Source organism: Polypterus senegalus, chromosome 7, assembly GCF_016835505.1.
Source record: "Polypterus senegalus isolate Bchr_013 chromosome 7, ASM1683550v1, whole genome shotgun sequence".
Taxonomy (NCBI): domain Eukaryota; kingdom Metazoa; phylum Chordata; class Cladistia; order Polypteriformes; family Polypteridae; genus Polypterus; species Polypterus senegalus.
Window position 1 is genome coordinate 6,452,442 of NC_053160.1, and position 27,415 is coordinate 6,479,856.

General features: G+C 42.7%; 1 protein-coding gene across 1 annotated transcript in view; it reads right to left on the reverse strand.

Annotated features, from left to right (window-relative positions):
• Positions 1-27,415, reverse strand: part of cfi (complement factor I) — a 70,804-nt gene that overhangs the window by 38,392 nt on the left and 4,997 nt on the right. The window contains exons 2-6 of the mRNA XM_039758187.1: positions 21,735-21,767; positions 13,207-13,588; positions 10,107-10,260; positions 3,407-3,594; positions 1,799-1,912 (exon numbers count right to left, since the gene is read on the reverse strand). Coding sequence (XP_039614121.1) covers positions 1,799-1,912; positions 3,407-3,594; positions 10,107-10,260; positions 13,207-13,588; positions 21,735-21,767 — 871 coding nt within the window. The remainder of the gene's footprint in view (positions 1-1,798; positions 1,913-3,406; positions 3,595-10,106; positions 10,261-13,206; positions 13,589-21,734; positions 21,768-27,415) is intronic.

Sequence of the window (27,415 nt, forward strand, 5' to 3'; positions counted from 1 at the left end):
TATGGTTTATAAAGCCTTAAATAATCTCGCCCCATCTTATATATCGGAATGTCTGACACCTTATATTCCAAATCGTAACCTCAGATCTTCAAATGAGTGTCTCCTTAGAATTCCAAGAGCTAAACTTAAAAGAAGTGGTGAGGTCTCCTAACTGCGAGGCAGCAGCGCTACCACTGCGCCACCGTGCCGCCCTAAGAACAATCCAATATTTAAAAACATAATTCTGACCTTAAATAGAATATTCTTTTGTTTTTCTTGTTATCCTTTTGTTGAACAGTCTGTATTAAAATTGATTAAAGCAACAGAATTAAAAGCTTTTAAAAACCACTAAATATTTCAATTATGGTCAAAATTAAAATCCGTTATTTTTATACACCACTCTATACTTTTATTTGTATTGAATGAGTAGGAACTGTGGAATTGCAACGGCAAATTTAGAGCACATGGAGGGTGAGGAGCAAATGCGCTCTCTCCGCCGCTATAAGCGTAACGTTCTTTCTTAGACAAATAATCGCCTTACCGATCGATGTGTGTGTAAAGAGTGCTGATGAGATATGAAACATAACCAGTAGTCAATGTGCAGGCTGTCAATTGAATAGTCAATAAGGGATTCTTTGGGGTTCATATATTTACAAATCGGACTCTGAAGGAGTCACCAGCCATGAACCTCATCGCATGTCACGGACTAGCAGGGTCAATTTAGCGTCACAAAACCCCACATCCCACATGACTTTGAAAGGAAATTGAAGCACTCCGAGTAAACCCACCAGAACATCACGGCAACTCAAGGCAGAGAACTCCCAGGACCCCCTTGCAGTGATGCAGCAGCGCAACCTCAACGCCATCATGCTCCCACGTGTTTAATACACGCTTTAATGCATTTCATCATGAAAATGATATCAAGTATTTATCTTAGTGTTCTAAATGTTCAAAGAGCAGGAATATCAGGAGATTAATGTGTTCTTTGTGGTGATCGCTGCCTGCACCTCATCTACGTGCGTAGCGATTAACAACTGGGTTAGGGGACACTTAATACAAAGCATTTAATATGCTTTATTACTTATGACGGGGTTTGAGAAAATCTAGTAAATTAAACATTGATTTTATGATGGAGTTTACGACGTTCTTCTTCAACATGTCGACTTTATGCTCGACATACACTTTTTTTTCTTCAGTATGTCCGTATTTTTTTTTTTTTCTTCTCCGTGGCCCAAGTATGCTTCCGTACAAACGTCCTTCATTTTCCCGGACATGTCCTCATTTTTAAGGCGCAGGGCAGGTACAAAGCCTCGGGCAGGGCGCCAGCCCACCACAGGACACACACACACACTAGCGACAATTTAGGACCACCAATGCACCTAATCTTTATGTCTTTGGACACTTGGAGGAAACCGGAGCACCCGGAGGAAACCCATGCAAATTCCACGCCCGGGAAACGAACCCAGACGAGTCTCCTTACTGTGAGACAGCAGCGCTACCACTGCGCCACCGTGCCTGCCGTGGGACTGTCAGTCAGTTATTTCCCATCCTGCTCTATCCTAACACAGGGTCACGGGGGTCCACTGGAGCCAATCCTAGGGCGCAGGGCAGGAACACTTCATTTATGGACTTATTTGTTTTGATTTCTTTTTTTATGTGTGGATTACTTGGGCTGTTACCGACATCTGGTGTAAAGTTCATGTCAATAGCCCCATTAGAAATATACTGTATTTACTGAGACAAACGTTGATGCGTTCAATACTTATAATACTCGTTAAATTATAGTTTATTTAAAAAAAAATAGAAAAGCAGCCATTACTTTTGCAGCAGAGCTCATCACTTTGGTCCCCGCAGTCGTTGACGCCATCACAAGTCCTGTTCAAGGCGATGCATTTCCCATTGACGCAGGGAAACTCTCTGCTACGGCGACAGACTGCAGGACGACAAGCGGTGGGAAAAAGAGACAAATTCTTAAATCATTTACAAAACAACCAGCCTGACTCATAACACACATAAAAACGCAAAAAAAAAAAGTCCCAGTGTGGCCAGTTGTAACCCAAACTCTCTGATATTGTGATGAGGACCTCAAGTGATTCAAGCAGGCCTGACCAGGAGTGATCAGAGCAGGTGGACTGTTGACAGATAGTGGGAAAATGAGCTACACAGGGGGCTTAGGAGAGCGCAGCCCATACACTGCATTTATACAAATAGTTCACTGAATATGTGAAACATGTGGACGGGTGTTAAAGGCTCGTCAGGGAACATCTCACCAGGAGCCAGAAAAGGCAGAATGACGGTCATTGGCAGCCACCACTGAAGACCTGCCCTGGACTGGGCACTGACAATGGCTTCTCTTTGGCCTGATTTGTAAGTATAAATGATTACACTACAGTGTATACAGAGACTGAAAGCTGCATTTTAAAGATAATTAAATATATATACATGTATATACAGTATATATACATACATATAACATACACACACACACACACACATGATAGATAGACACTATATAATAGGTAGCTAGACAGATAGAAAGGCATTATATAATAGATAGACAAAGTGAAAGGCACTATATAATAGATAGATAGAAAAAGTGGAAGCCACCATAAAATAAATAGATACATATGAAAGGCACTATATAATACATAGATGGATAGAGTGTAAGGCACTATATAACATATATAGATAGACAGATACTGTACGAGGTAGAGGGATAGAGTGAAAGGCACTCTATAATAGATAAAAAGGCATTATATAACAGAGGCACTATATAATAGATATATATACAAAGTGAAAGGCACTATGTAATAGATAGATAGATATGAAAGGCACTATATAATAAATAGATAGATAGAGTGAAAGGCACTATATCATAGATAGATATACAAAGTGAAAGGCACTATGTAATAGATAGATAGATAGATAGATAGATAGATAGATAGATAGATAGATAGATAGATAGATAGATTCTTAATTAAATGGCATCAGATGATTATGGTTAGAGTGTCTGCTCTGTTGAGGCAAACATTGACCTCTTTGGCTGAACTCCAAGCACAATGTCTGGATAAGACCTGGCACTGCTTATCACCTGCCTAGTGCCATCTCTGTGGTGAAGCACAGTGGTGGTCTGCCATCCTGTCCAGAGGTTGTTCCTTGCGCTTGGTGCTTGCTACAGCTTCCCACAGGATAAAGTGGGTTTAGACATAAAGGGATGGATGGATGGATGGATGGATGGGAAGCTTTTGCTAGAGCATCATGCCTCAGCTCCATGACTAGGTGTTGGTGTGACTACATTTGCAAACATCAAGATTCATCTTTCTTCTAATGCCCATTTCCACCTCAAAGAGCCCCCTGTTCATCTCCCATTCCCGACTAATCCCCCTAAGTTACAACTCTGAAGAGCTCTCTGCTCAGGCAGCAGTACCCCTGTGGGTGTCCGTGTAGCACTGGACGGTGGCGACATTCATGTTCTTCGTTAAGTTTTTCTCTTTGTAGATGGTGCACTCTGCCAGGGTGCTCTCTAGTCCAGTGCACAGGACATTTACACACTTGAGTGGCTTGTTGGCTGTGGTGACCTCCGAGTACTTTAAGGTGGTGGCTTCTTTTGCACCTCTGATGGGAAAGAAAGAAAGAAAGAAAGAAGAAGGAGAAAAAAAAAGAAATTGAGTCAGAAAAGAACCTTTTATGCTTGTGTGACCAGGAGGGGGCGCCCATCTACAAACCTTTCACAGAGCATGATGTCAAAATATCCTAAAAGTTGCAATTTATTATAAAATAATACACAGAATATAATACACAGCATGTAAACAATGGTGCCATGATCAGGTTCGATTTTTATGCTTCTGCTCACTAAAATAGAAAGCCTTTATATTTTAACCATCCTTGCCACCAAATTTTGGGTCCGTCATTAAGGGTCACATCCCTGGTTTCTAGGGGCGTCGCCTATGTGGTTGTGACCTCCAGTTCATCGGCACAACGGGTTGAAAGGTCAGCTCCTCACTGCTACTTTTTTCTTTGTGTCTTTTCTGTTTTCTGGCTTTTGATTCTTGCCTTTTCTCCATGTTTTAGTCACTATTTTTTTTGTGTTTTGTTTTGTTTTATTTTGCTTTTTATGCAAATCTGAGAGAGTTCACTTCTCAATTCTGGAGCAGGATGAAAGGGAGGAAACAACGACAGGAGTAACTGCTGTGCTCTGGTGGGGAACACGAGAAACCAAACATGCAAGGAAAAGGAAAAAAGAGTAAAAATAAGGAGAAACATCAACCCCCTGCTTGACTACTACTACTCCTCCTCTTCCTCTTCTTGCTGTTGTTGAGCTTCTTCTTCCTCTCCTGCTTCTTCTTCTTCCTCCTACTCTTCCTCTTGTTGTAGTTGTTGTTCTTCCTCCTCTTCTTCCTCTTATGGTTCTTCTTTATTCTTCCTCTTCACCGAGTTCACAATAACAACAACTGATGGCCTCTTTCAAGTCACCTCTGTGTGATGGTCAAGCTAGGGTTCCATCCCCCTCCTGGTTATTAAAATGTGTCATTTTATTTTCTTTGTTCTCTTTTTATTATCGTCACAATATCATTCTGTTCACTTATTCTTTGTCTAATTATGTAACATCTGTTATTTTTATTCTCTTTAGTTAGTATGTAATATCAATGCCTGTCATGCAATTCTGTCATATTTCTTCTGTTTTGTGGGTGGATCCTCCAAGGAGGCGTGTCCATAATAGTTAAGGGCCCTGCCCCTCCAGGCTGATAACTTAAGTCCAGTGCGGTTCATTTTCAAGTGCGCTCTGATGGAATTTGCTGGGTCTCATAAGTATTGTATTTCTTCTCTTTTTCTAAATTTTATTACTTAGACTAGCAAAATACCCGCGCTTCGCAGGGGTGAAGTACTGCCTTAAAATTTTTATTAAGAAGAAAATTAAACCTTTTTAAACTGAGGGAAAATATCCCAATAATTATTTGTTAAGGATCTCTTTGTATACCACATTGTGAGTTCGGCCCTCCGGTTGTAATCTGACCAAGCTGTGTGCTGAGCTTACTCTTGAGCATGTAACGTACAGTCGGCCATGTGAACAGTAATCTTGTTTCAAATCTCACAGCTTGGATTGCTGCTGTCATAATCGCTTTGAGTTTCATGGTTTGTTTCAATGACGACAGTATTTGTAGGACTTGTGTTGAAGTGACATTCGGCATCTGTCAAGTGTTGTAAGTATACAACCGGTTTCATCGATAACTTCACATCCAGCTTTTGAGAGTTTAAACATTCATAAACATCAAAGTGTCCACTACTGAAATTGTCACCTGTCAATCTAAGATGTTTAAGAGGCATTGGCGGTTTGTGTAAAATGTTTGGCCATTTCGGTACACTTGAAAGTGACAACCGAACAATTCAGCGGCAGCCATCAACTCACATGCAGATCCATAGGTGAAGGGCTTAAGCATTTCACTCTTCTAGTGCTCCTGTGTAGTCTGATTATCTCCTGTACCGTCATCAGTCCACACCTTGAACCTGTCTCAGTCATTCAATACATAAGACACAATGTTCCTCCAGATATCAAGAGTGAGCCTGAGATGGCCGTGCAATATGTAACACAGAGAATGGAAAAGGCAGGCGCCATCTCAGGGCATGGAAACCACTCGGTAAGTGACAGTTCTTTGATCGATGGTGATCACCTCGATAGACATGTCAATGGGGGTACGGTTAGAATGATAAAGGAAATGGGGACCTGAACAATGTAAAGTAAGTCTAAAATACCTACACAATAACTATAATCGTAATAAATGAACAATAAAACAGCGGAGAAGCCATGGATTAAATCAAAAGGCTGTAGTTATCAGCAGGGAGACGTGAATCCCGTGGCGAAGCAAGGAAGTGAATGTAGAGACCGGAGCAACGGACGGCCTTATATAGGCAGGCAGCCAACAGCGTGGGAGGCGTTGGGAGGGGGGCACCAACGCCGCCTCACACGGTGACCGAGCTGCAGGCTATGGACGTATATATGTATGTAAGTAGGATTCAGTTAGCGCTGGGAACCCGCATACCAAATTTCTTGAAGTTGGGCCCATAAGTAACAAAGACCGTTGAAAAGTTCAATATGGCGGCCGACAGTGGCATCATACCACCGAAATAAGTACCAAATTCTACCTACACAGGAAGTTGGAGAATTAGTGATGTTGGAAAGTTCAATATGGCGACCGACCACCGAAATAAGTACGTACATCGGTTTCAGTTAGCGCAGGGAAGCCGCCTACCAAATTTCGTGAAGATGGGGCCATAAATAAGAAAGTTCAACATGGCGGACGTTGTCGACCATTATCGACCGTTATGACCGTTACGCGTAGAATTTCGAAATGAAACCTGCTTAACTTTTGTAAGTAAGCTGTAAGGAATGAGCCTGCGAAATGTCAGCCTTCTACCTACACGGGAAGTTGGAGAATTAGTGACGAGTCAGTGAAGGCTTTGCCTTTTATTACTTAGATTATTCTTGAAAATTTCTTTTTTTTTTTCCATTTTCTTTAAGGCACATCCTTTTTTTTTTTTTGCTCTATTGAACTTTTAGTGTGTTTTACCTGTTCTATCAATAAATCCTCCTTTAAAAAGGTTTCTTGTGGCCTTGCTCTATACGAGTCAGGGGTTGACGGTTATCCTCTTCCTTGTGTGCAGAACATATATTTTTTGGAACTTTGAGAGTGAAGCACGTCTGGTGCGATGTAGACAATAGGTATTGAGGGGAGGAATCACCGTGGTTTGTCTGCCAGAGCCGTCGCCGTTTCACGGGTTTTGAGTTATACGCGATTGTCCTTGCGTTCCTGTCTTGATTGGATAAAAGTCATGTCTCGTGCCCGTCTGCATTGTGCTTAAACGCAGCTCATCCGACACCACTTCAGAAAGGGTGGGACAAACGTCATATTCAGCTCTTTGAACCGTTCACACGATCTGCCGCTCTCCAACCTTCAATTGCACCCGATACATGGGACTGCTTCATGGACGTTGTCTTGAGTGTTTGATGTTGTGTGCTGTATTTGTGGGAAGGGCGGAGTTTTCTGCTTGTTTGTTGTTTACATTTCCTTTTTATTTAAAACACTGCACACTTATTTATTTATTTGATTTGCTGTGTTTCGTGTCTCAGTGTGTGAGTGGTACGAGTCGGGCCAAGGCTGGGGGTGTTCCTGGGATCCCCACCAAAAAAATAAACAAATCACCGTCCCTTCAACGGGGTGAACCTGAGTGGCACTGGACCACTACAGACTGAACTGATTTAAGGGTCCGAGTCCATCCTTAATCCAGGGACACACTTGGCTGCTCTTCTCTCTGTCTGTCCGCTAGTGTGGTGACCAGAACTGCTCACAATACTCCAGGGACGCATCCAAAGCCCAATGGGCCCCTGGGAAGACCCTCCCCTCCTCCGACACTGGCCTCCTCTTCCCCAACCCCGGGAATGATTCCCCCCCTCCTCTGACCCCTGGGATGACCTCTGACCCCCTCTCCCCCCCTCCTCTGACCCTTGGGATGACCCCAGGCCCCCTCTCTCTCCTCCTATGACCCCTGGCCTCCTCTCCTCTGACACCTGGGATGACCTCTGGCCCCCTCTCCCCCTCCTCTGACCCCTGGGTGTCATCTGACACTCTGGCACCCACCCCAAGAATCACCCTGCGTACATGTTGAATGAAAGTGTGTCATTCTTCCAAATGCAGATGCTAGTTGGTATTTAGAGGACATCAAATAAAAAATTCTGAAATACAGGAAGTGGAAAACCCAGAAAGCAGAACGTGGGGTCATTTAAACGTCGAAACCCCCGTCATTTACATTATTACAGTCCATCCATCAAATTGTACATAACTGTATTAAGACATTGAAGACAGTCGGGGGGTTTTGGGGCCGTTTTTAATGGAAGAGTAAAAACCAGTGTAGTGTGGGATCAGGAAATGCAATTCAGAATTTTAATGGAAAAACACGGCCGGAGTGTAGAATTGAAGGATTTCATGGAGTTTTGCATAATTGTTCAGACTTACAGGCAGGTTCATAACGTTGCAAAGTCAGCCCACTTAAAACGGAGAAACGTTCGGCACGATTTCAACTAGGAGCGGGTTTACTCTGTCAATTTGAACTTAAAGGGCGGCTGCTTGATTTTGTATGTTTGGTGTTTATTCCTCTTTTGCTCGTCTGAGTGCCACTCAAATGCCCAATGCAGGCATGTCAAATGCAGGGCAAAGCGCGGGCACAAGCAGCACACATACACAGCAGTGCCCTCTCCTGGTGCTTTAGGGAAGTTAACTAACACAGTACAAAAAAAAACTTAAATGTCACCTCTTTGGAAATAAATGGAAGGGGAAAGCAACCGTGAAGCATCAATAAGACTGAAGTGACTGAACGAATGGTGGTCTGCCGATTATTATTGTAAAGCTATCAACCGGCAGCAAAATGGCATTTGAACTCATTAATAACCCAGGAAAGGTGCAGCTGCCTCGACTGACTGAAGCACAGGATGGGTGCAAAAATGGACACTGGTGTTGGGAGGTGGGGGGCTTCAGTAGCTGCGGACCACCACCATTGAGGAGGTTGACATTTTATTTTATATATCAGTGAAAAATAACACTTGGAAACACTGTGGTTAGGATTTGGGTTGTTTAACTGACTCAAGTCAAGCAAACCAGGTGACAAAAACCTGCAATCCAATTGGTTGTCCAGCAGAGCTGCAGAGGTCTCCAGCTGCACCTGCCACCATCTTTCAGTTCCAGATGCCGCCCATCGTGTGTCATTTGCATTCCCATTTTACAATTCATCAGTTCCTTTCTAAGTTCTTTTTTATTTATATAATTCTAATAATTTACTGTTTTGTAACTAACATTAATGGTGATATGGGGAACTTATTTCAGTTCCTTTTCATCTTCCATGGTTTTGATATTAATACTGATTTTTTTCTAGTATTGGCCATTTTGTATTAACTGATATTTTTCATTTACTAATTATTGGATATGACTCTATGGGGTATACTTAAAAAAATGTAATGTTTAGGAAAATTGAACCCAAATAGTCGCAGACCCTCAACCACTAATACACCTGAGTCGATGCCATTGTCACATCACTTGCATGGGAAATTATTATTATTTTCTATTATTACTACTACTATTATTATTATTATTACTACTAGGGGGCTCTGCCCTCTGCTCGCTTTGCTTGCCAAACCCTGTGCAGACCACAGATTGTCATAGTGGTTCTCATACTATTATTACTACTCTTATTATTAATATTACTACTATTATTATTATTATTACTACTACTATTACTACTACTGCTATTATTATTATTACTACAACTATTATTATTATTATTATTACTACTATGATTATTATTAATAATCTTATTATTATTACTACTACTACTATCATTACTACTACTACTATTACTATTATTATTACTACTATTACTACTACTACTTCCACAACTACTACCACTATTATTACTACTGCTACTATTATTATTATTACTGCTACTTCCACTACTATTATGATTACTACTACTTCTATAACTACTATTATTACTACTAATACTTCCACTATTTTATTATTATATTATTACTACTACTATTATTTATATTATTATTACTACTGCTACTCTTATTATTACTACTACTGCTACTACTATTATTATTACTACTACTATTATTATTACTGCTCTTATTATTATCATTATTATTATAATTAATATTTGAATTGCACTCTGCGTTGTATGAAAGCCCCTGGACTCCATTGTACTGTGTACTGCCATTAAAAAGCGTGGAGTCTACCAACACTTGGAATTGCATTCTGTTATCACCTTTACTTTTGAATACGACACATTGTTACAAATCTGTTCAGTAATCAACAACTGAAGTAAATAAAAAGGTGAAATCCTCCAGCTTTGCTAACCATTAACTTAATCACTAAACGCACCTGAATGTCACCCCACACCAGAATTGTCTAACTTGTTGTTTTTATTTGCATTGTCCATACTGTCATATGTTTTATGGAATTGGTGTCGATAGAGCAAACCCACTGAGCCTTATCTGGTGTCCTTCTTAATGACAGGACAGTCCCATACAGTGAAGCCTGCAGGTGATGAAACCTCCAGTGAGTGCACAGTTCTCTTACCTTTCATGTCCATCTTGACTGCAGATGACATTCGCTGCTGGGATTTTCCAGGTGTCTCCACAGATGAGCAGGCTCTTGGAAGAACCAGGCCGCTGTATTTCGACCAGAGAAGTCATGTTGCCTGATGTGAGATTTAACCAAGACCGAAACTGGTCTGCGGACATAAAGCACAACACACCACATGATAATTCAGATAATTTAGAACATAAGAACACAGCAGATTTGTCAAACGAGAGGAGACCATCCAGCCTGACAAGCCTGTTTGTTTAGCTAATGGCTAAGCTGTCCCAACATCTCATCCAGATCCTATCTTTCCTAAAGATTGTCGAGGTTTCTGCTTCAACTCCATGTCTTGAGCCCCACCCAATTGGCTGCCACTCAAGTATTTGCCCCCAACACATCACCCCCCAAGGCCGTTGCTCAAGCATTTAGCCCCACCCAGTCAGCTGAGATTCAAGTGTCTATTCCCATCCAGCCTGCCACTGCACCCGAACAAAAGAACACAACACATCTGACAAACGAGAGCAGACCATTCAGCCCATTTTTTGCCCGTTTGTTTGGCTAATAGCTCAGCAGTCCCAACCTCTCATCCTGATCCATCTTAAAGGTTGTCGAGGTTTCTGCTTCATCTCCATGTCTCGGTAGTGTGTTCCAGACTCCCACATCTCTTTCCTTCCCGCCTCCAGTCCTAAATCCTCTTCCCCCTCACTTCCACTGGTGTCCTCGAGTACGTGATTCACCGTTAAGTCGAAAGAATTCTGCTGGTTTGACTTTATCAATGATTTTGAGGATTTTGAACTTCTGGATGAGGTCCCCATTCTCCGAGTCTGTCCTTAAGTCCTGGGACACACTTGGCTGCTTTTCCCTGCATAGATTCAAGTGACCAGAACTGCTCCCAATACTCAAGGGACGCATCAAAAGTCCAAGGCATCCCTAGATTTACTGCACATAAGGAGTATTTTTAAAACCCAGGTCATCCCTTCTTACTACAAATGTTTGTGATGCGCCATCTGCTAGAATGACAAATGCAATTTAAAAGAATAATTGTTTGTCTGTCTGTCTGGTTGCTATGACACCGTCATTTCAACAGATGGCGTATCACAAACCTTTTCAGTGATACAATGCATTGCATGTCTCATTCTAAAAAATGGCACATCACAAGCATTAACACTACTGTTACGAGTTCCATACCAAATGGCATATAACAAAGACATATGCATTGCATTTGTCGCTCCAACAGATGGTGTACAATAAGCATTTGTAGTAGTACATTTTATTTCAACACATGTTTGTGATGAGCCATCTGTTAGAATGAAAAATAATAAAAGGAAAAGCATTTGTGTGTCTGTCTGTGAGCCCATGTGGTTTGTATATCTCTGTCATTCCAACAGGTGGTGCATCACAAACATTTTTGGTAATAAAATGCATTGCATTTGTCAAGCCAACAGATGGCATATTACAAGCATAAATACTGCTTTTACAAATCCCATAGCAGATGGCAAATTGCATAGACATATACATTGGGTTTGTTTTTCCAACAGATGGTGCATCACAAACATTTATTGTAATGCCATTTTATTACAACAAATGTAAGTGACGCATCATCCGTTGGAATGACAAATGCAATGCATCACTTTAATGAAGTGGGTGAGTGTCTTTGTGTCCTCCCGGCTGCTATATCTTTGTCATTCCAATAGATGGCACATCACAAACATTAATGCTGCTTTTACGATTTCCATACCAAATGGCATATAACAGGGACCAATGCATTGCATTTGTCATTCCAACAGATGGTGCATCAAAATCATTTGCAGTAATAAAATGTATTGCATTTGTCATTCCAATGGTCTCCTCTTGTTTGTTAAATTTCTTATGTTTATACACATGATGACACCCTTCATTGTCCATGCATAGTAACATTGCAGCTATGATCCACAAAATGGCTGTGCCCATATCAAAACAAACATGCTGCTACGGAAGACCAACTAATATTTAAACTACTTTAATTTGCAATGAGAAGTCAAGCAAAATGACACATTTGACTGAACATGGCTAACATGGTACAACAGCCTACTACTGCAAACCATTTTAATTTCAAATCAAACAGAAGAAAATGAACTGCCGGAACTGGATAAAGTGACAATCAAAACCCCTGTAATGAACTTGAGGGTTCCCAAATACACAAGAAGTCTCTAACTAATTCTCAGAATGCCCACTAGAGGGGGAAATCACCGTCAAACCCTGGCTAGTAATGAAAAGGACCCCATAGAATCCTTAAAAACTAAAAGATTTATTTTTTAAAAAGTTATGTGGAACAAAAATAAGGTGTGAGGAGGACAGATTGAAAGACAATCCCAAAAAAATCAAACGACGTCCCAATCACAGATCCAAAGAGTATATGGTGGTCCAGATCTAATTATGCAATTTTCATTACGCTATAACTTATTACGTTTATTACATAGAAAATCACCCAAAAAATCCCAGACCATTGAGAAGTGTGCGAACTGACGACATGAAGAATCGTCTTTGCGCCAAACTGGAATCGTCCCCGCATAAATCAAAGTCATCCAGACAATCTGGATCTGCATAATTAGATCTGGACCACCTTGTAGTTGAAATCTGGAGTTCAGAGATCAAAAATCAAGAAAAGAAACACATCACAAGTTCATTCAGGAGGAACTGCAAGGGACTCTGGGTAGAGCCTGTGGGGTGGGACTGTAGGTTGGCCCCGCCTTTACAGGGCTGTGGGCCGGCTCTTGTCAGTGATGGGCAGGTGGCCCCATCTCTTATGGAAACAAAACCCACAAAACACAAGGAAGAGCGATAAAGATCTTTAAACATAAGGAAATTACAGAATCAGCGATTTTGAATCCCAGACAGGGGAAGACCCCTGGCTACAATATAACAACCCGAAAATGGGAAGATTAAACACATTAAATAAAATCCAAAAAATCAAAAACAGTACACCAGCTAAGAACCCAGTGACCCCCTTTCAAACCCATGAAAACATCTGAACAGGAAGATTCAGTTGGTAGCCCACCAAGTCTTATTAACTAGTGGCTCCCAAACAATTAGGGGGTCCTACTCAAGAGATGCTCACCTGTACAGTCATCACCGCTGTGTGAGAAATTCACATTTCTGCCATTGCAGCCCATACTCTTCACCTGACAGAAGGACCTGTAGTTTCTCTGGTCGGTGCCACAGGAAGGGGAGCCCGTGTCTTTTGGGCACTGATAGGGAAGCTTGCAAAGGCACTCTCCTTTGATGCACCTCATCCATGGGGGGCAGAAGACCTTCTGGCACGACCGGTAAGTGAATTTCTGATCCATGCAGCTCCCGAGTTGTAGATACTCATCTTTAATAGGGGGCTTTTCAGTAGTGGTGACAGCCAGAGTGGTAGCCAGAGTGGTAGCCAGAGTAGAGGTCTTGGGGGTGTTCTCCACCTCGTCATTGTCAGAACAACAGATTTTATGGATCTCTTTCTGTTTAAGGGAAGAAAAAAATGTAAAGAAATGTGAGCTGAAATTTAAAAGGCTGCGTTATCATCGCATTGATCAAAGACAACGTTCATACTATGGTATAGCTGGCTGTGCAGCAATAAATGTGTTGGATCTCCAGGGGGCGCCAATTACCTTACTAGGTTTTGGATCCATTGAACACTAGCAGGCTGGATGATCCCCTCAAGGTTATGCATTGAGCTGGCATTGGGGTTTATTCTTTTGACCTTATATAGCGCCTTTCTATAGCGAACGCCATTCCAAGCAGACATATTACCAGGTTCTGAAAACAAACACCTTTAATAATGCACTCACAATTCAACAATCAGTACTGGTTTTAAAAACTTTATATAGCGCCTCACCATCGCAAGCAGGCATGTTTCCAGTTTTACAACACTAACACGTTTAAGGATTCATTCACACTCACGCAGTCAGGGAGGACTGGGATTCTTTTGTTTTGCTTCATAGAGCGTCTTTCCATAATAAACACCAAGGAAATGCACATAAATACATACATCTGTGGCAGGAATAAAGAAAGAGAGAAATTGTTGGTAGAAATAAATAAAGAAATCTATAGAATAAATTAATAATTAAATAATATTTATTTATGCCAAAGATGCATTTATTTATTTCCAAATTATTTTTTTATTCATTTATTTCCAGATTCATTGTTTAATTGTTGTATTGATTTTCAACTTTACTTATTTATTGAGTGATTTATTGATGTATTTATTTGCAGATTCACGGATATCCAGATTTATTCATTTACAGATTTGTTTTATTGATTTTTTAATTTCTAGATTTATTTATTTATGTTTATTTATGTATTTAATTGTTGTTTTATTGTTTTAATGATTTGAGTTCCAGATTTATTTATGTATTGATTGATTGATTTCCAGATGTACTTATTTATTTATTTATTGATTTCTTGATTTACAGGTGTATTTATTTATTGATTGATTTTTTGATTTCCAGATCTATTTCTTTTTTTATTAATTTCAAGATCTATTTCTTTCTTTATTTATTGATTTTCAAATTTATTTCTTTTTTATTTATTGATTGATTTATTGATTTCCAGATTTATTTCTTTATTGTTTGACCCACCACGCCACCCAAATATTAAATAATTGAATTCAAGATTCAAAGCAATAAAAACAATATTCTACAAAAACTGAGAATGTATTAATCAATGTCAATTAATAAAATCAATGTATTTATTAATTATTAAATGTTAACATTTGGTCTCTGCCATGTTGCTATTGATTTTTAATTTGAAGATGGGCAGCCGCCATCATAGACCCTATGACCCTCAGCTAAGAAATGACGCCCCCTTTCTGGGTGGTCCTGTTTTTATTGGCCAAGGGCCAGAAGGGGAGGAGTCAGTTGTCCTCAACTGGGTAGGCGGAAGAAAAGGACAAAGCAGTTAGCAGCTGTGCCCCCTCTCGGCCCAGGGTGGCATCACATACCTAGGGTGACCCTTTGACGTGCCTGCGTGACACCCCATTGTGACGTCAGGCTATGTTGTTGGCGACTGTCTCAAAGAATGTCACACGAGGGACATCAGTGGCTACTCAACAGACCTTTCCTACTGTATTCATGCTGAAATTGTGGCTGTTTACATGTTGCTGTTACACATAATAAATATTTTTTTTAAAAATCTGCTTTTTTTTCCAGGGGCTGTGGGTGGCATAACACTAAGGAGGTTATATAAAAATATGACTGATTTTATAGTGCCTTGTAGAGATGATTTATTTTTACTAATCAAGTCAAGTTTCAAAATGGGTGGTTGCACCAGCTACACTTTAACCAAAATTTAACTGCCCCACCCCTCAAAATTTCAGATGCCCCCCCATCACGCATTTGGGGTCCTCTTCCAGGGACAAGAGGAGGGGCGTGGTTGCTAACAGAATCTTCTCTTTCCCTCCACGGCACAGGACGACGCCCAACATGCACACCGAACTCCAATCAGGAAGAGTGGCATTTGGGGGTGGCAAGTGGGGAGACCACCCCAGGCCCCGTGCCTAAGGGGGCACTGCTTTTCAGATCTGCGTGTCCCGTTTGAGCGGATTTGTCAAGTTATATTCTTCAGTATATATATACTGTATATTCGAGATGCTTCTAAAATCCCTCTCCAAGGTCAAATTCCATACAGGTACGTCTTTGAAAACATTTCATAGTCCACCTTCATCACCCGAAAAGGGTCGCCAGTATAATGTCTTCCTGAAATAGTCGCTGGGTTGGCTTCTATTTTGACTGATGGTTTGTCACTTATGACTCCTTTGTGTCCGGAGAGCCCACCATCGTTTCTTAGTCGAGTCTTTGGTTCAGTTTGCTACAGTAGGCCTGGTTGGGTTCGGTGGTAACTGGGCGACGGTCAACTCGGCGAAAAGACAAGTCGGCAAAGAAACAACTTGGCGAAATACAACTCGGCGACATCCTTTACCAGTTAGGTACTAGTTAGGTTCAAAGAGATTTTTTAATTATACAGGTCAAACTCCGTTATAACGAATATCTTTATAACAAAATTTTCCTTACAACGAAGTATTTTTATGGTCCCGACAATTTCCCCATATGACGCGAGTCTATAGAAATCTCGTTACTACGAAGTACATTCGACACAGATACTTTCATTACAGTGATCCCTCGCTATATCATGCTTCAACTTTCGCGGTTTCACTCTATCGCGATTTTTTTCTCATACACACTTACTTCACTACGCCTGCGCTTTCTGAGAACTTTTATCTAAGCTCTATGATGGCTCCTAAACGTGCTGCTTTTTCTAAGCCTTCTGATAATAAAACTAAGCGCCGGAAGAAGATGCTTACTATCCAGGAGAAGGTGAAACTCTTGGATATGATTAAAGATGGCAATACCCTACAAAAGCCTCCTCACGCATATGAAAAGACAGCGCCAGCAACTGCCTATCAAGATATTCTTCAGCTGCGCACCCAGACACCCACTGCCTACTCCTAGTACTTCTTTAGCGGAAGAAGACAACAACGCACCTGCTGAAGATACTGCACCACCTGAAGACTCTCCTACTGAGGTTGTGCCTTCATAGGTTAGTGGTTGTGTGCAATTAAATGTACAGTACAATAATCTACTATATAAAAGTGTTCGGGATTGTCCTTCCATCCCGTGAGTGCTACACAGGCGCGGAGTTTCACACACGCCCCGCCCATTTTGCAATGCACGATGGGATTTGTAGTTTCGTTTTTCCAGGTAACAGATGATTTTCTACTCCAGACTGTGTGATATCTTCTTCTTCTTTCTTACTATATAAAAGCGGTCGGGATTGTCCTTCCGTCCTGTGAGTGGAAAGCGTAGCGATATTCCGCTTATTACAGACTTACTACTTGCGGCTTGCAGTACGAAGCGACGCGATGTGAGCAGAGTTCTGGTGCTCCCATCGTTCCCTTGCTTTTGTGCGCAATGCGCTGGAAAAATAGACAAAATTATGTCTCTGAAAATAATTCATGTTGGTGGAGTACAAATGCCTCACCGCGTAGTAAATATCGGGGGAGATGGTGCTTGCTTATTCTCATCTATAGCTTATTTAGTGCATGAAACTCCATCTTTAGCGGTACAGATTCGGGCTGACATTGTACGACTTTGGACAGGCACTCGAGGGGATAAAAAAAAAAAAGATGTTATGAATGGGCACTTTGATGTTCTCATTCCCTACACTTACATGCCTGATGTACACATGGAGCGCACAAAAATGGAGGATAAAAGTCGGTCGCCTTAAAAGGCAGGTGAGCCTAGTAATAATATGATATTTGTAACGTCTAATATGTCTTATTTTCTCTTATTTTGTCTAATTTATTGGGTAATACGAGTGTAATGGTGACTAAAGGGTGTTGTTTCATGTCTATAGGGCTCTAATAATGTTAAAAAACGTATTTAGAAGGTCGTAAACAGGTTTTCTATACTCGAACTGCGAAAATATTTGATTTATAAATAAAGAATCCTACTTCGCGAAAGTTCATTTATCACGGTACAGTCTGGAACAGATTAATCGTGATAAACGAGGGTTCACTGTACAACGAAGTGCCCTTGAAATGCCTGAATGAATCACCCACAGAGCAGTTAGTTCTGTGGCCGCAGCTCAGTTGTGCACAACGATCCCCAAACACAAACACTGGAAAAACAAAATTCTTTCTTCGAACTTTCCTCGTAGTTTTTTTTTTGCCCTTTTTGTTTCCTGTGGTTTTCAGTGATACCTTTTGCTTATCGCTCGTCAACAATTAAAAAACATCCATTGGAATTTAACTCATTGTCAGCGTCCTATAGAAACAGCAGACACGAAAAAACAATAACAGTTCATATTAGGAAAAAAAGTTACAATTTTTCAGCTCTCGATTGCGGCAAAAAAAAAAAAAAGACGTTGAAAGTGAATTCAGAATTTCGCCAATGACGCTGTCAACTTTCTTGAAAGACCGAGCAAAAAAGAAAAAAAATCTCGGGTTGCAAACGTATGCGAACTGCTGCATTTGAAGACGTCGAAAAAGCCGTTTTTATGTAGTTCAGAGACGCTCGGTCAAGAAACATTCCTATTAATGCGGCACTCATTCAAGAAAATGTGAGGTTTGTAAACTCTCTTCGGGACAAAATGCCAAAGAGCATCGCAAAGTGCGATCACCGCGTCTGTGGAAGATTGTTTATCTGTTGCCAGGGCAACAGCTGGCTCAAAGGTATTCTGTGTCTCTCTGCCAAAGCAAACAGAAAAGATATCGATGGGTGATGCAAGGAACAATTGTAAACTCAGATAACAGGATTAGTTGATCACTGATCTGGCCACGACCCTGCCTGACTGCTGTGTCTGTGTATAGCAGAGTGGCAGATCACGCTACGATAAATAAGTGTGCCGTTCCTGTTTCAAGTTGAATAAAGTTGGTTTTCCTAAAGTACTGAGACTCAGCCTTGTGTTTTGGGGTGCAAGACAGGGACTTATAGCGCGACCCCGATCTTTTATGATTTGTTTCTGTGTCACTTCACTGCAGCGTTATGAGCCTGTTATTGCCCTGCCCCGGCAACGGACAAACAATCATCCACAGACGCTGCAATCGCGCTTCGGGAAAGTGAGAAAAATTCTCGTCAGCATAACTTGTAGGCAGGTGCAGAGTAAAATTAACGTGAATTAAGCTATTGAAAAGATTGCAGACGCCTGGGCACAAGTTAAAGAAAGCACTATAGTGACAAGTACAGAATCTCGTTATAACGAAATATTTTTTTGGTCCCTGGGAGATCGTTGTAATGGAATTTGACCTGTATATAAATGACAACGTGATTTAAAATGTTAAAAATAAATTTACATAATTGACGAACAAACTTTATTCTGCAGATGGAACAAACTCTAACTTACATTATCTTCTACAACCAAAATTGCTAATCCTTTCAAGTATGAGAGTGTTGTACCGTGTTAGTCACTATGAATGTCGTGAAAAGTCAAGCAAAATGACACCTTTTATTGGCTAATTAAAGAGATTACAATTGTATACAATTACTTAGAATACAAAAGGTGACCTGCGAGTACGACGTAAGGAATATCTTTACTCTCAACGTATTGGGACTCTCATAAAGCAGGTGATTCTGTGGATTTTCCGTTCCGTTGTCATTTAAATATCATTGAAAATCTCTTTTGGACCTAACTATGTCGCCCAGTTGCCCCTGAATGGCCTCGTTGAAACAGTGTGGGGAGTGTTTGGTAGTGGAACGTGCAGTGATGTCTGATTACTGGTTTAGCCGTATCGTTGTCGACGCCATGAGTGGAAGAGATCGTGGGGCCATTTTTTAATCGATTACTAGGGGGCTCTGCCCCCTCTGCTCACTTTACTCGCCAACCCCTGGCGCGGGGCTACTCACTAGCCTCTTTGTGGTTCTGAGGATGTGGATGTGCAAGCTAAACAGTGTGGAGCATGGCCCGGACACAGACAGACGGACATCGTTTAAATCACCCACACACGTTTATTTACACGATTATTATTTACAGTGAAGGACACAACCCACAAACTCCCCCAAAGTCCAGGCCTTTCTGTCCAATGCCTCTTCTCTTCTGACCGTCTCTACTCCTCTCCTCATGAGCTCTGTCCTCTTCCAGCCGTCGAACGGAGGGAGGCGGCCCCTTTTATCCACACCCGGACGAGCTTCAGGTGTCTTCTGATGAGCTTCAGCCGGCACTCTCCAGTGTGGCGGAAGTACCGGCTCCGCACCCGGAAGCACTCTGGGTGTCCCTGATCCTCTTCCCCCCAGCACTTCCAGGTGTGGTGGAAGTGCTGAGGTCCAGGGCTCCGTAGGCATCGGGGCGCCCCCTGGCGGTGACCACGGGCCCCTACAGGGCTGAGCTTCAAAGTTCTGTACCCGTGGTCCCCAAAGCCACCAGGGCGGTCGCCCCCTTGTGGTCTGGAGGAGGCGCAAGCCCTCCTCCGTTCCTCCTGGGCATCCCGGCTGGGTACCACCCCCAGCCATGTGCCACAACAGATTGTTATTTTCATGGGAATTCTTACATCTGCATAATAGAACTAACTAGTTAACATTACAGCGAGTAATTAACCAGAGTAAAACAAAATAGTAAAACGTAATCATTTGAAAGAAAATTATGTTTCATGTTGCTTTCGAGTTTTTCATTGCATAATACGATTTTGTCCTGTTTGGCTCTGAAATTAACACACAAATATTTTTTAAACGTACACTTTTAGTGTAAAACAATTTTCTGAATTCAATTTTCATAAATATCGCATTGAATTTTGATTCCACGTTTGGACTTTTCATGCAACGTATAACTGCTCGTGAATGAATTTCGTTTCTTTCTCTCTATTAAAAAAAACTTTTTCAAATGTTTGTCCCTGTGATTTGTTAATTGTCTTTGCCAAAGCTATTCTAACGGGAAACTGTAAACGTTTTAATACAAATGGCATATCAAGATCTCCTTTGGTGTCTCATGTTAGATGGACTACATTACCTTTCTTGTTGCCTGTTAAGATTTTACGTGTCAGAATTGTTCGACCAATTTTGAATACAACTGATCTTGTCGTATTGCACAGCCCATCACTCACACATAAATTATGTAATAACATTACGATATTCCTTCTTTCTACAGTAATTTGGCCGGTGGAAGACCACACGGTGTTAACGGTTGCAGATATTCTTCGTGATATTGTCAGTTGAAGTTTTCATCTGCCGCATCATCACCACCAACTGCTTCAGCAGAGTCTATTGATACGCATTTAACCAATTTGCCGTGTAGCCGATCGACAATTTTCTCGGTAATTCGTTTGACTTCATCGTTTCTCGGTGCTAGGATTGCCCACCTACTCATTGCTACTGTTGATAACACTTTGGGATGAAATTCTTCAATAAGATTTGGACATAATACGTCTTCTTTAATTGGCAACTTAAAGTGAGGAAAACGTTAGAATTTATAAGAGCTGAGAGAGCAGGAAGTGTGTCTGTCAAAAGCATTCACACCAATGAGAGGTCAGAGTACCGTCGGTGTGGTTCAATATGGTTGAGAGGAAGGCGGGACTTGAAAAAATCTCTTGAAAACAGTCTTGTCTCGTCTCAGGATTTTCTTTTTTAATAGATTATATTGTTATATTTTGATAAAGTCCATGTGTTATCTTGCAAAAATTTAGATGAATACTGTATTGAGAAAATTCGGTGTATGTTAACATTATTTTTATTAAATTCACGCTCAGGTTTTTACAGTCGTTTGACGTTACCGGCCCCGCGAGGGGTTAGTCAGCCCTAGGCCCTGCACACACCTCAGGCCGCTTCTGCCAATCAAGATACCTTGAGCAGGTCCCGCCCCTTTCCAGGCGGGACACCATAAAAAAAGGAACAGCCCCATAAGATGGCGTCTCACTTCCTACAACCAGGACTCGAGTTCATAATGAGCTCCATACAATTCTGGCTGTGAACTCTGTAATGGCAGATTTTTCATTTTTCTTTTGTTATAATTACATGGGGATTGCCAGGTTGGTACCCCCAAAAGATTCTCTCTTGTTCCAATCCGATTCCCTACTGCCAGTCAAAACTACCTACAGATTTTTTTTTGTTTTGCCGCCAGCCCCTACAGTGTGGAAACAACCCGTAAAACTCCGAAACCGAAAAAGAAGCCAAAAGGACTCACCTCTGGTTGACTTTCTCCTCTGATGACACAGATCTGTAAGGGGAGGAAGAATGAAAACAAAAGAGTGTTAAGAAACAGAAGCCGCATTTTGTATTCTGCGGTCCAGGAGAGATGAAGCTCACCCCTCAATCCTGGGATTCAAGATGGAAGCTCCAGGTCAGGGCACACCTGGCATACCAGACGACCATCTAATGGTGGCCAGTTAACATAAGAGGCACATCTTTGTGTCGGGGGGACCTAATGTACTGATGGGAATCATGTAAATGTGACCGAGGAAGTGGTCCGGGCCAGGATTTGAACCCAGAGGCCTGCAACTGACCCACCACTGCGCCATCATCAGATTATTTGAAATTGTCCCATAGATTATACAGAAACGCACACCACAAGATGGCTGTCATGAATGAGCCAGGGTCTCCATCAGGGCCGTCTTAACAGCATTAGAGCCCCCCCCCCCACCTACACAACCACACACAGGAATAAAAATGTAAAATGGTCGATAAAATTAAACAAATATCTATTGTATTGGTTCTTCCAACAAAATTAAAAAACCCGCCGTACAGCAAAGATCAGCACAAACGTTTGAACAATGGAACACGAGCCTTGAAAAACACAAACAATGATACTCCATTGTTAAACCATACAGACGGAGATGGCACAGCATGAAATGACTGTGAATTATTTATTACTAGCTGGAATACCCAGCATTGTCCGGGAGGAAGATAAACAGTTTTTTTTTATTGTTTGAGAAAAACATAATTAGAAAAAAAACAAATTTATAAAAATAAATGAACAATGAAGACTCACTAATCTGCGGTGGGCTGGTGCCCTGCCCAGGGTTTGTTTCCTGCCTTGTGCCCTGTGTTGGCTCCAGCAGACCCCCGTGACCCTGTATTTGGGATATAGCGGGTTGGATAATGGATGGATGGATGGACTCACTAATGTGCTTGTCTTGCAGTCTTGTTTGTATGTTTTCCTCCAGTTGATGTTCGGAACCGGCCGACTCTATTTAATTTCAAAAGCAACAGGGGCGCGGTGATGCACAAGCAATGCTTAGATATTTCAAATGTTTGTGATGCAATATCTATTGGAACGATAAAGGAAATGCAAATATTTTACTACAAATATTTGTGATGCACTCTCTGTTGGAAAAACAAATTCAATGCAAATATATTACCAATGATTGTGATGTACCCTCTGTTGGAATGGCAAATGAAATGTAAATTTATTACTACAAATGTCTGTGATGCCCCATCAGTTGGAGAGACAAATCCAATGCAAGTATATTACAAATGTGCGTGAAGCTTCATCTATTAGAAGGAAAAATGCAATTCAAATATATCACCAAACATGTTTGTGATGTGACATCAATTGGAATGACAAATGCAGTTCAAATATATCACTAGAATAATTTTGTAATGCACCATCTGTTGGAATGATAAATGCAATGCTTATATATTTATGCTGGCAGTCACCTCCAGTTTGCCCTCTGGTGGTCGTTCCGAGTGTCAACTGGATGATAGCAGGCATACAAGACCACAAGATCACCCACCACCCTACCCAGAAGATGTTTGGGGTGTGGGGGTTAGGGTTGATTTCACCCCAAAGTATTTTAGTCGACCAATGAGAAACATGTGTACCAAGTTTCATGAAAATCACTGCAGCCGTTCGGAAGTGACACAGGAACATACATACATGCTCACACACACACATACATTGACCTTTATATCTATCGGTTAAGTGTTCAACACAGATAGTTGCAAAATTTCTTTGAAGAGAATTGAGTTGAAGTGACGTCACATAATGTCGTGTGTGAGGTCCGTACACAGACAGGCACGTGAGGTAGCAGAGGTGACCGTGATGCTAAATCAGAGGTGAATGGCACTTGTAACACAATAACAAATATTTACAGTTTAGTAAAGGAGCTGTGGTATTGTAAGAGGAAGTCGGGAGTAGCAGAGAAGTATGTAAGAGTGGTACAGGATATGAACGAGGGAAGTGTGACCGTAGTGAGGTCTGTGGTAGGAGTGACGGAAGCTGGGATTACATCAGGGATCGCTCTGAGCCCTTTCTTATTTGCAATGGTGATGGACGGCTGACAGGCGAGATGACAGGAGTCCCCATGGACTGTGATGTTTGCTGATGACATTGTGGTCTGTAGCGCTAGTAGGGAGCAGGTTGACGAGGTGGAGATCTGCTCTAGAGAGGAGAGAAATGAAGGTCAGTAGGAACAAAACAGAATACATGTGTGTGAATGAGAGGGAGGTCAGTGGAGTGGTGAGGATGGAGGGAGCAGAGTTGGTGGATGAGTTTAAATACTTGGGATCAACAGTACAGAGTAATGGGGATTGTGGAAGAGAAGTGAAGAAGAGAGTGCAGGCAGGGTGGAGTGGGTGGAGAAGAGTGTCAGGAGTGATTTGTGATAGACGGGTATCAGCAAGAGTGGCAGGGAAGGTCTACAGGACGGGAGTGAGACCTGCTATGTTATATGGGCTGGAGACAGAGCCGGAGGTGGCAGAGTTAAAGATGCTAAGATTTGTATTGGGTGTGACGAGGATGGACAGGATTAGAAATGAGGACATTAGAGGGTCAGCTCAAGTTGGATGGTTGGGAGACAAAGTCAGTGAGGCGAGATGGCGTTGGTTTGGACATGTGAGGAGGAGAGATGAGGGGTATATTGAGAGAAGGGTGCTAAGGATGGAGCTGCCAGGTAAGAGGAAAAGAGGAAGGTCTAAGAGAAGGTTTATGGATGTGGTGAGAGAGGACATGCAGGTGATGGGGGGGTGACAGAAATATATTGAGGGAGATGATCTGTTGTGGCAACCGCTAACGGGAGCAGCCAAAAGAAGAAGAAGAAGAAGTAGAGTATAGTATTTATTCATTGACAGCAAGTCGCAACATACATAGATAAGCATGAGGCCCTTATGCTTATGGGGTCCCCAGGCAACTACCCAGTGTACCCATGCATTAAGATGGCCCTGGTCTCAACCCCGTTATAAAAAGCAGGTGCCAAGAGCAGGGGACTGAGAAACTCTGGAGACCCTCCCGGCACTTCCTGGAGGTTCTTCTAAGCAGTGATGGCGTCCCGCTCAGTTATCATCCACTCAGAAAGTCTCGAGACCCTTGGGAAGACTACTGGGGTAAAGGGTTCAGGAGAAACATCTGAGGAGCAGGAGAAAAGAACAAAGACAAAGTCTCCATTGTATTTCTTTACCGATCTCATTGTTGTCCAGGGGAAACCAAAACGACACAACGGAGATCACTCTCACTCATTTTTAAAATTGATTTTAGTCCTATGGGTGTGCTCAGAGGACACGTGACACCCTTGATGAGTGCATGGAAGCGTTCTGAGTGATCCTTAGTGGGACCATCAAGCTCTTTGTTCACCTCCCCTGTTCAAGGCCCTTCTTGCCCAATGACTCAGTTTGGATGGGCGGCCAACTCCGGTGGCATCAGACTTCTGCCAACTCACAATTCCTGAGGCCACTGCACTTCTGGGAACACTCAAAGCTTTCCCGATTGCTTGATCTCCTTGCCCCCTTGAACCCCCCAATCTCTGCTTCACCACAGTTTGACCGTGGAGGGCCACACAGAGAATTCTTTGGACTCCATGACTTGGCTCTTGTCCTGATCTGCAGTGGGACTCTTAACAGCATTATAGGCCCACCTGGGCAAAGCAGTGCACTGGGGCCCCCTGCCTACACAACCAACCACTCAGCAAGTCACAACATACAGAGATTAGGCCAAAATGGCCAAGGTGGTCCACTTCAGATGAAATCTACACCACAATGAAGTGTGCAGAAAGCAGAGGGCTCTGAAGACGTTCTGAATCCACCGTACATGGCACTCCAGACGCTTCTGCTCACGGGTTCAAGACGCAACTGCTGGGTCAGGGGGCTGGCTTTTCATGCAGATTTGCTCGCCCCATCCGCCTTCTCTTATTCCCCTGCCCACCTCTTCTCCTCATGAATGTTGAACCCTTGTCTCACACTCAACCCCAACTCCAAGCTCAGTGGTATGGCAAGGCTTGAGGTGATATCCTGCTAGAGCGCCCCCTAGTGCCCCTGGTTGTCCATGCAATTTCAATCCCCAGATCTCTTCTATCTATAGAGGAGCACATGGTCTACAGGTAGTCCCGCAGATCTCCCCAACTGTCACCTACTGGCTACCCCACCCTAATAAGATCTGTGGGACCATCCACTATGTTGAGGCATAGCCCACCACCCCTTATTGCTGGGGGCTCTACAGACACAATCAGTAGTGTGACTGGCAGTGCACAACTCACAAGGGGGTCCCACAGGCTGTCAACAACACACAAAGCTCAGTGATGTGGTTGTGGGAAGCCACAATTCAAGGCTTCTTCTCCAGAAATCACAACCAAGAGAACTCGCGTCCTCTAGTGCCCCCAGTCGTCCCTGCAATCCCAGTCCAAAGATCTCTTCTATCTATAGAAGAGCACATGGTCTACAGATGGTCCCACAGGTCACCCCAACTGTCACCTACTGGCTACCCCACCCTAATCCGCTCTGTGGCACCATCAAATGTGTTGGGGTGTACCACCCCCCTATTGCAGGGGGCTCTAATGACACCATCAATAGTGGGACTGGCAGTGCACAATCCTCGAGGGGGCCACAGGCTGTCATCCCCACAACCACCTGGTGGTGATACCCTGCTAGAGTGCCCCCTATTGCCCCGAGCTGTCCCTGCAATCCCAGTCCTAAGATCTCTTCTGAACCCCCGGACATAAAAGAGAGGAGCACATGGTCTACAGATAGTCCCGCAGGTCACCCCAACTGTCACCTACTGGCTACCAAACCCTAATAAACTCTGCGCACCATCCACTGTGTTGATACGTAGCCCACCACCCCTCTATTGCAGGGGGCTTTACTGACACCATTAATAGTGGGACTGGCAGTGCACAATCCTCAAGGGGGTCCCACAGGCTGTCATCCCCACAACCACCTCTCCCCCTCCACGCTTGGTGGTATGGTGGCAAGAAGCCACAAGTAAAGGCTTCCTCTCCAGAGATAACAATCAAGAGAACTCGTGGTGATACCCTGCTACAGTGCCCCCTAGTGCCCCCCAGTTGTCCCTGCAGTTCCAGTCCACAGATCTCTTCTATCTATAGAGGAGCACATGGTCTACAGATAGTCCCACAGGTCACCCCAACTGTCACCTACTGGCTGCCCCACCCTAATCCGCTCTGTGGCACCATCCAATGTGTTGGGGTGTACCACCCCCCTATTGCAGGGGGCTCCTACAGGTCCCCCTGCTGTCACCTACTGGCTATCGAGTCGAGTCAACCCCTCCCTAATAAGCTCTGTGGGATGATCCACTATGATCCCACCAACACACACACAATTTCTGAGGACTCTACTGGCACCATCAATAGTAGCAGCTAGAAGCTACGAGTCAAGGCTTCTTCTCCAGAGATCACAACCAACAGAACTCCTGGTGATACCCTGCTAGAGCGCCCCCTAGCGCACCAAGTTGTCCCTGCAATTCCAGTCCCCAGATCTCTTCCATACCTCCCGTACATAATATAGAGGAGCACATGGTCTACAGATAGTCCCACGGGTCCCCCTGCTGTCACCTACTGGCTACCCAGTCACCTCAACTCCATACTATTAGGTTCTGTGGGACCATCCACTATGTTGAGGCGTAGCCCACCACTCCCTAGTGCA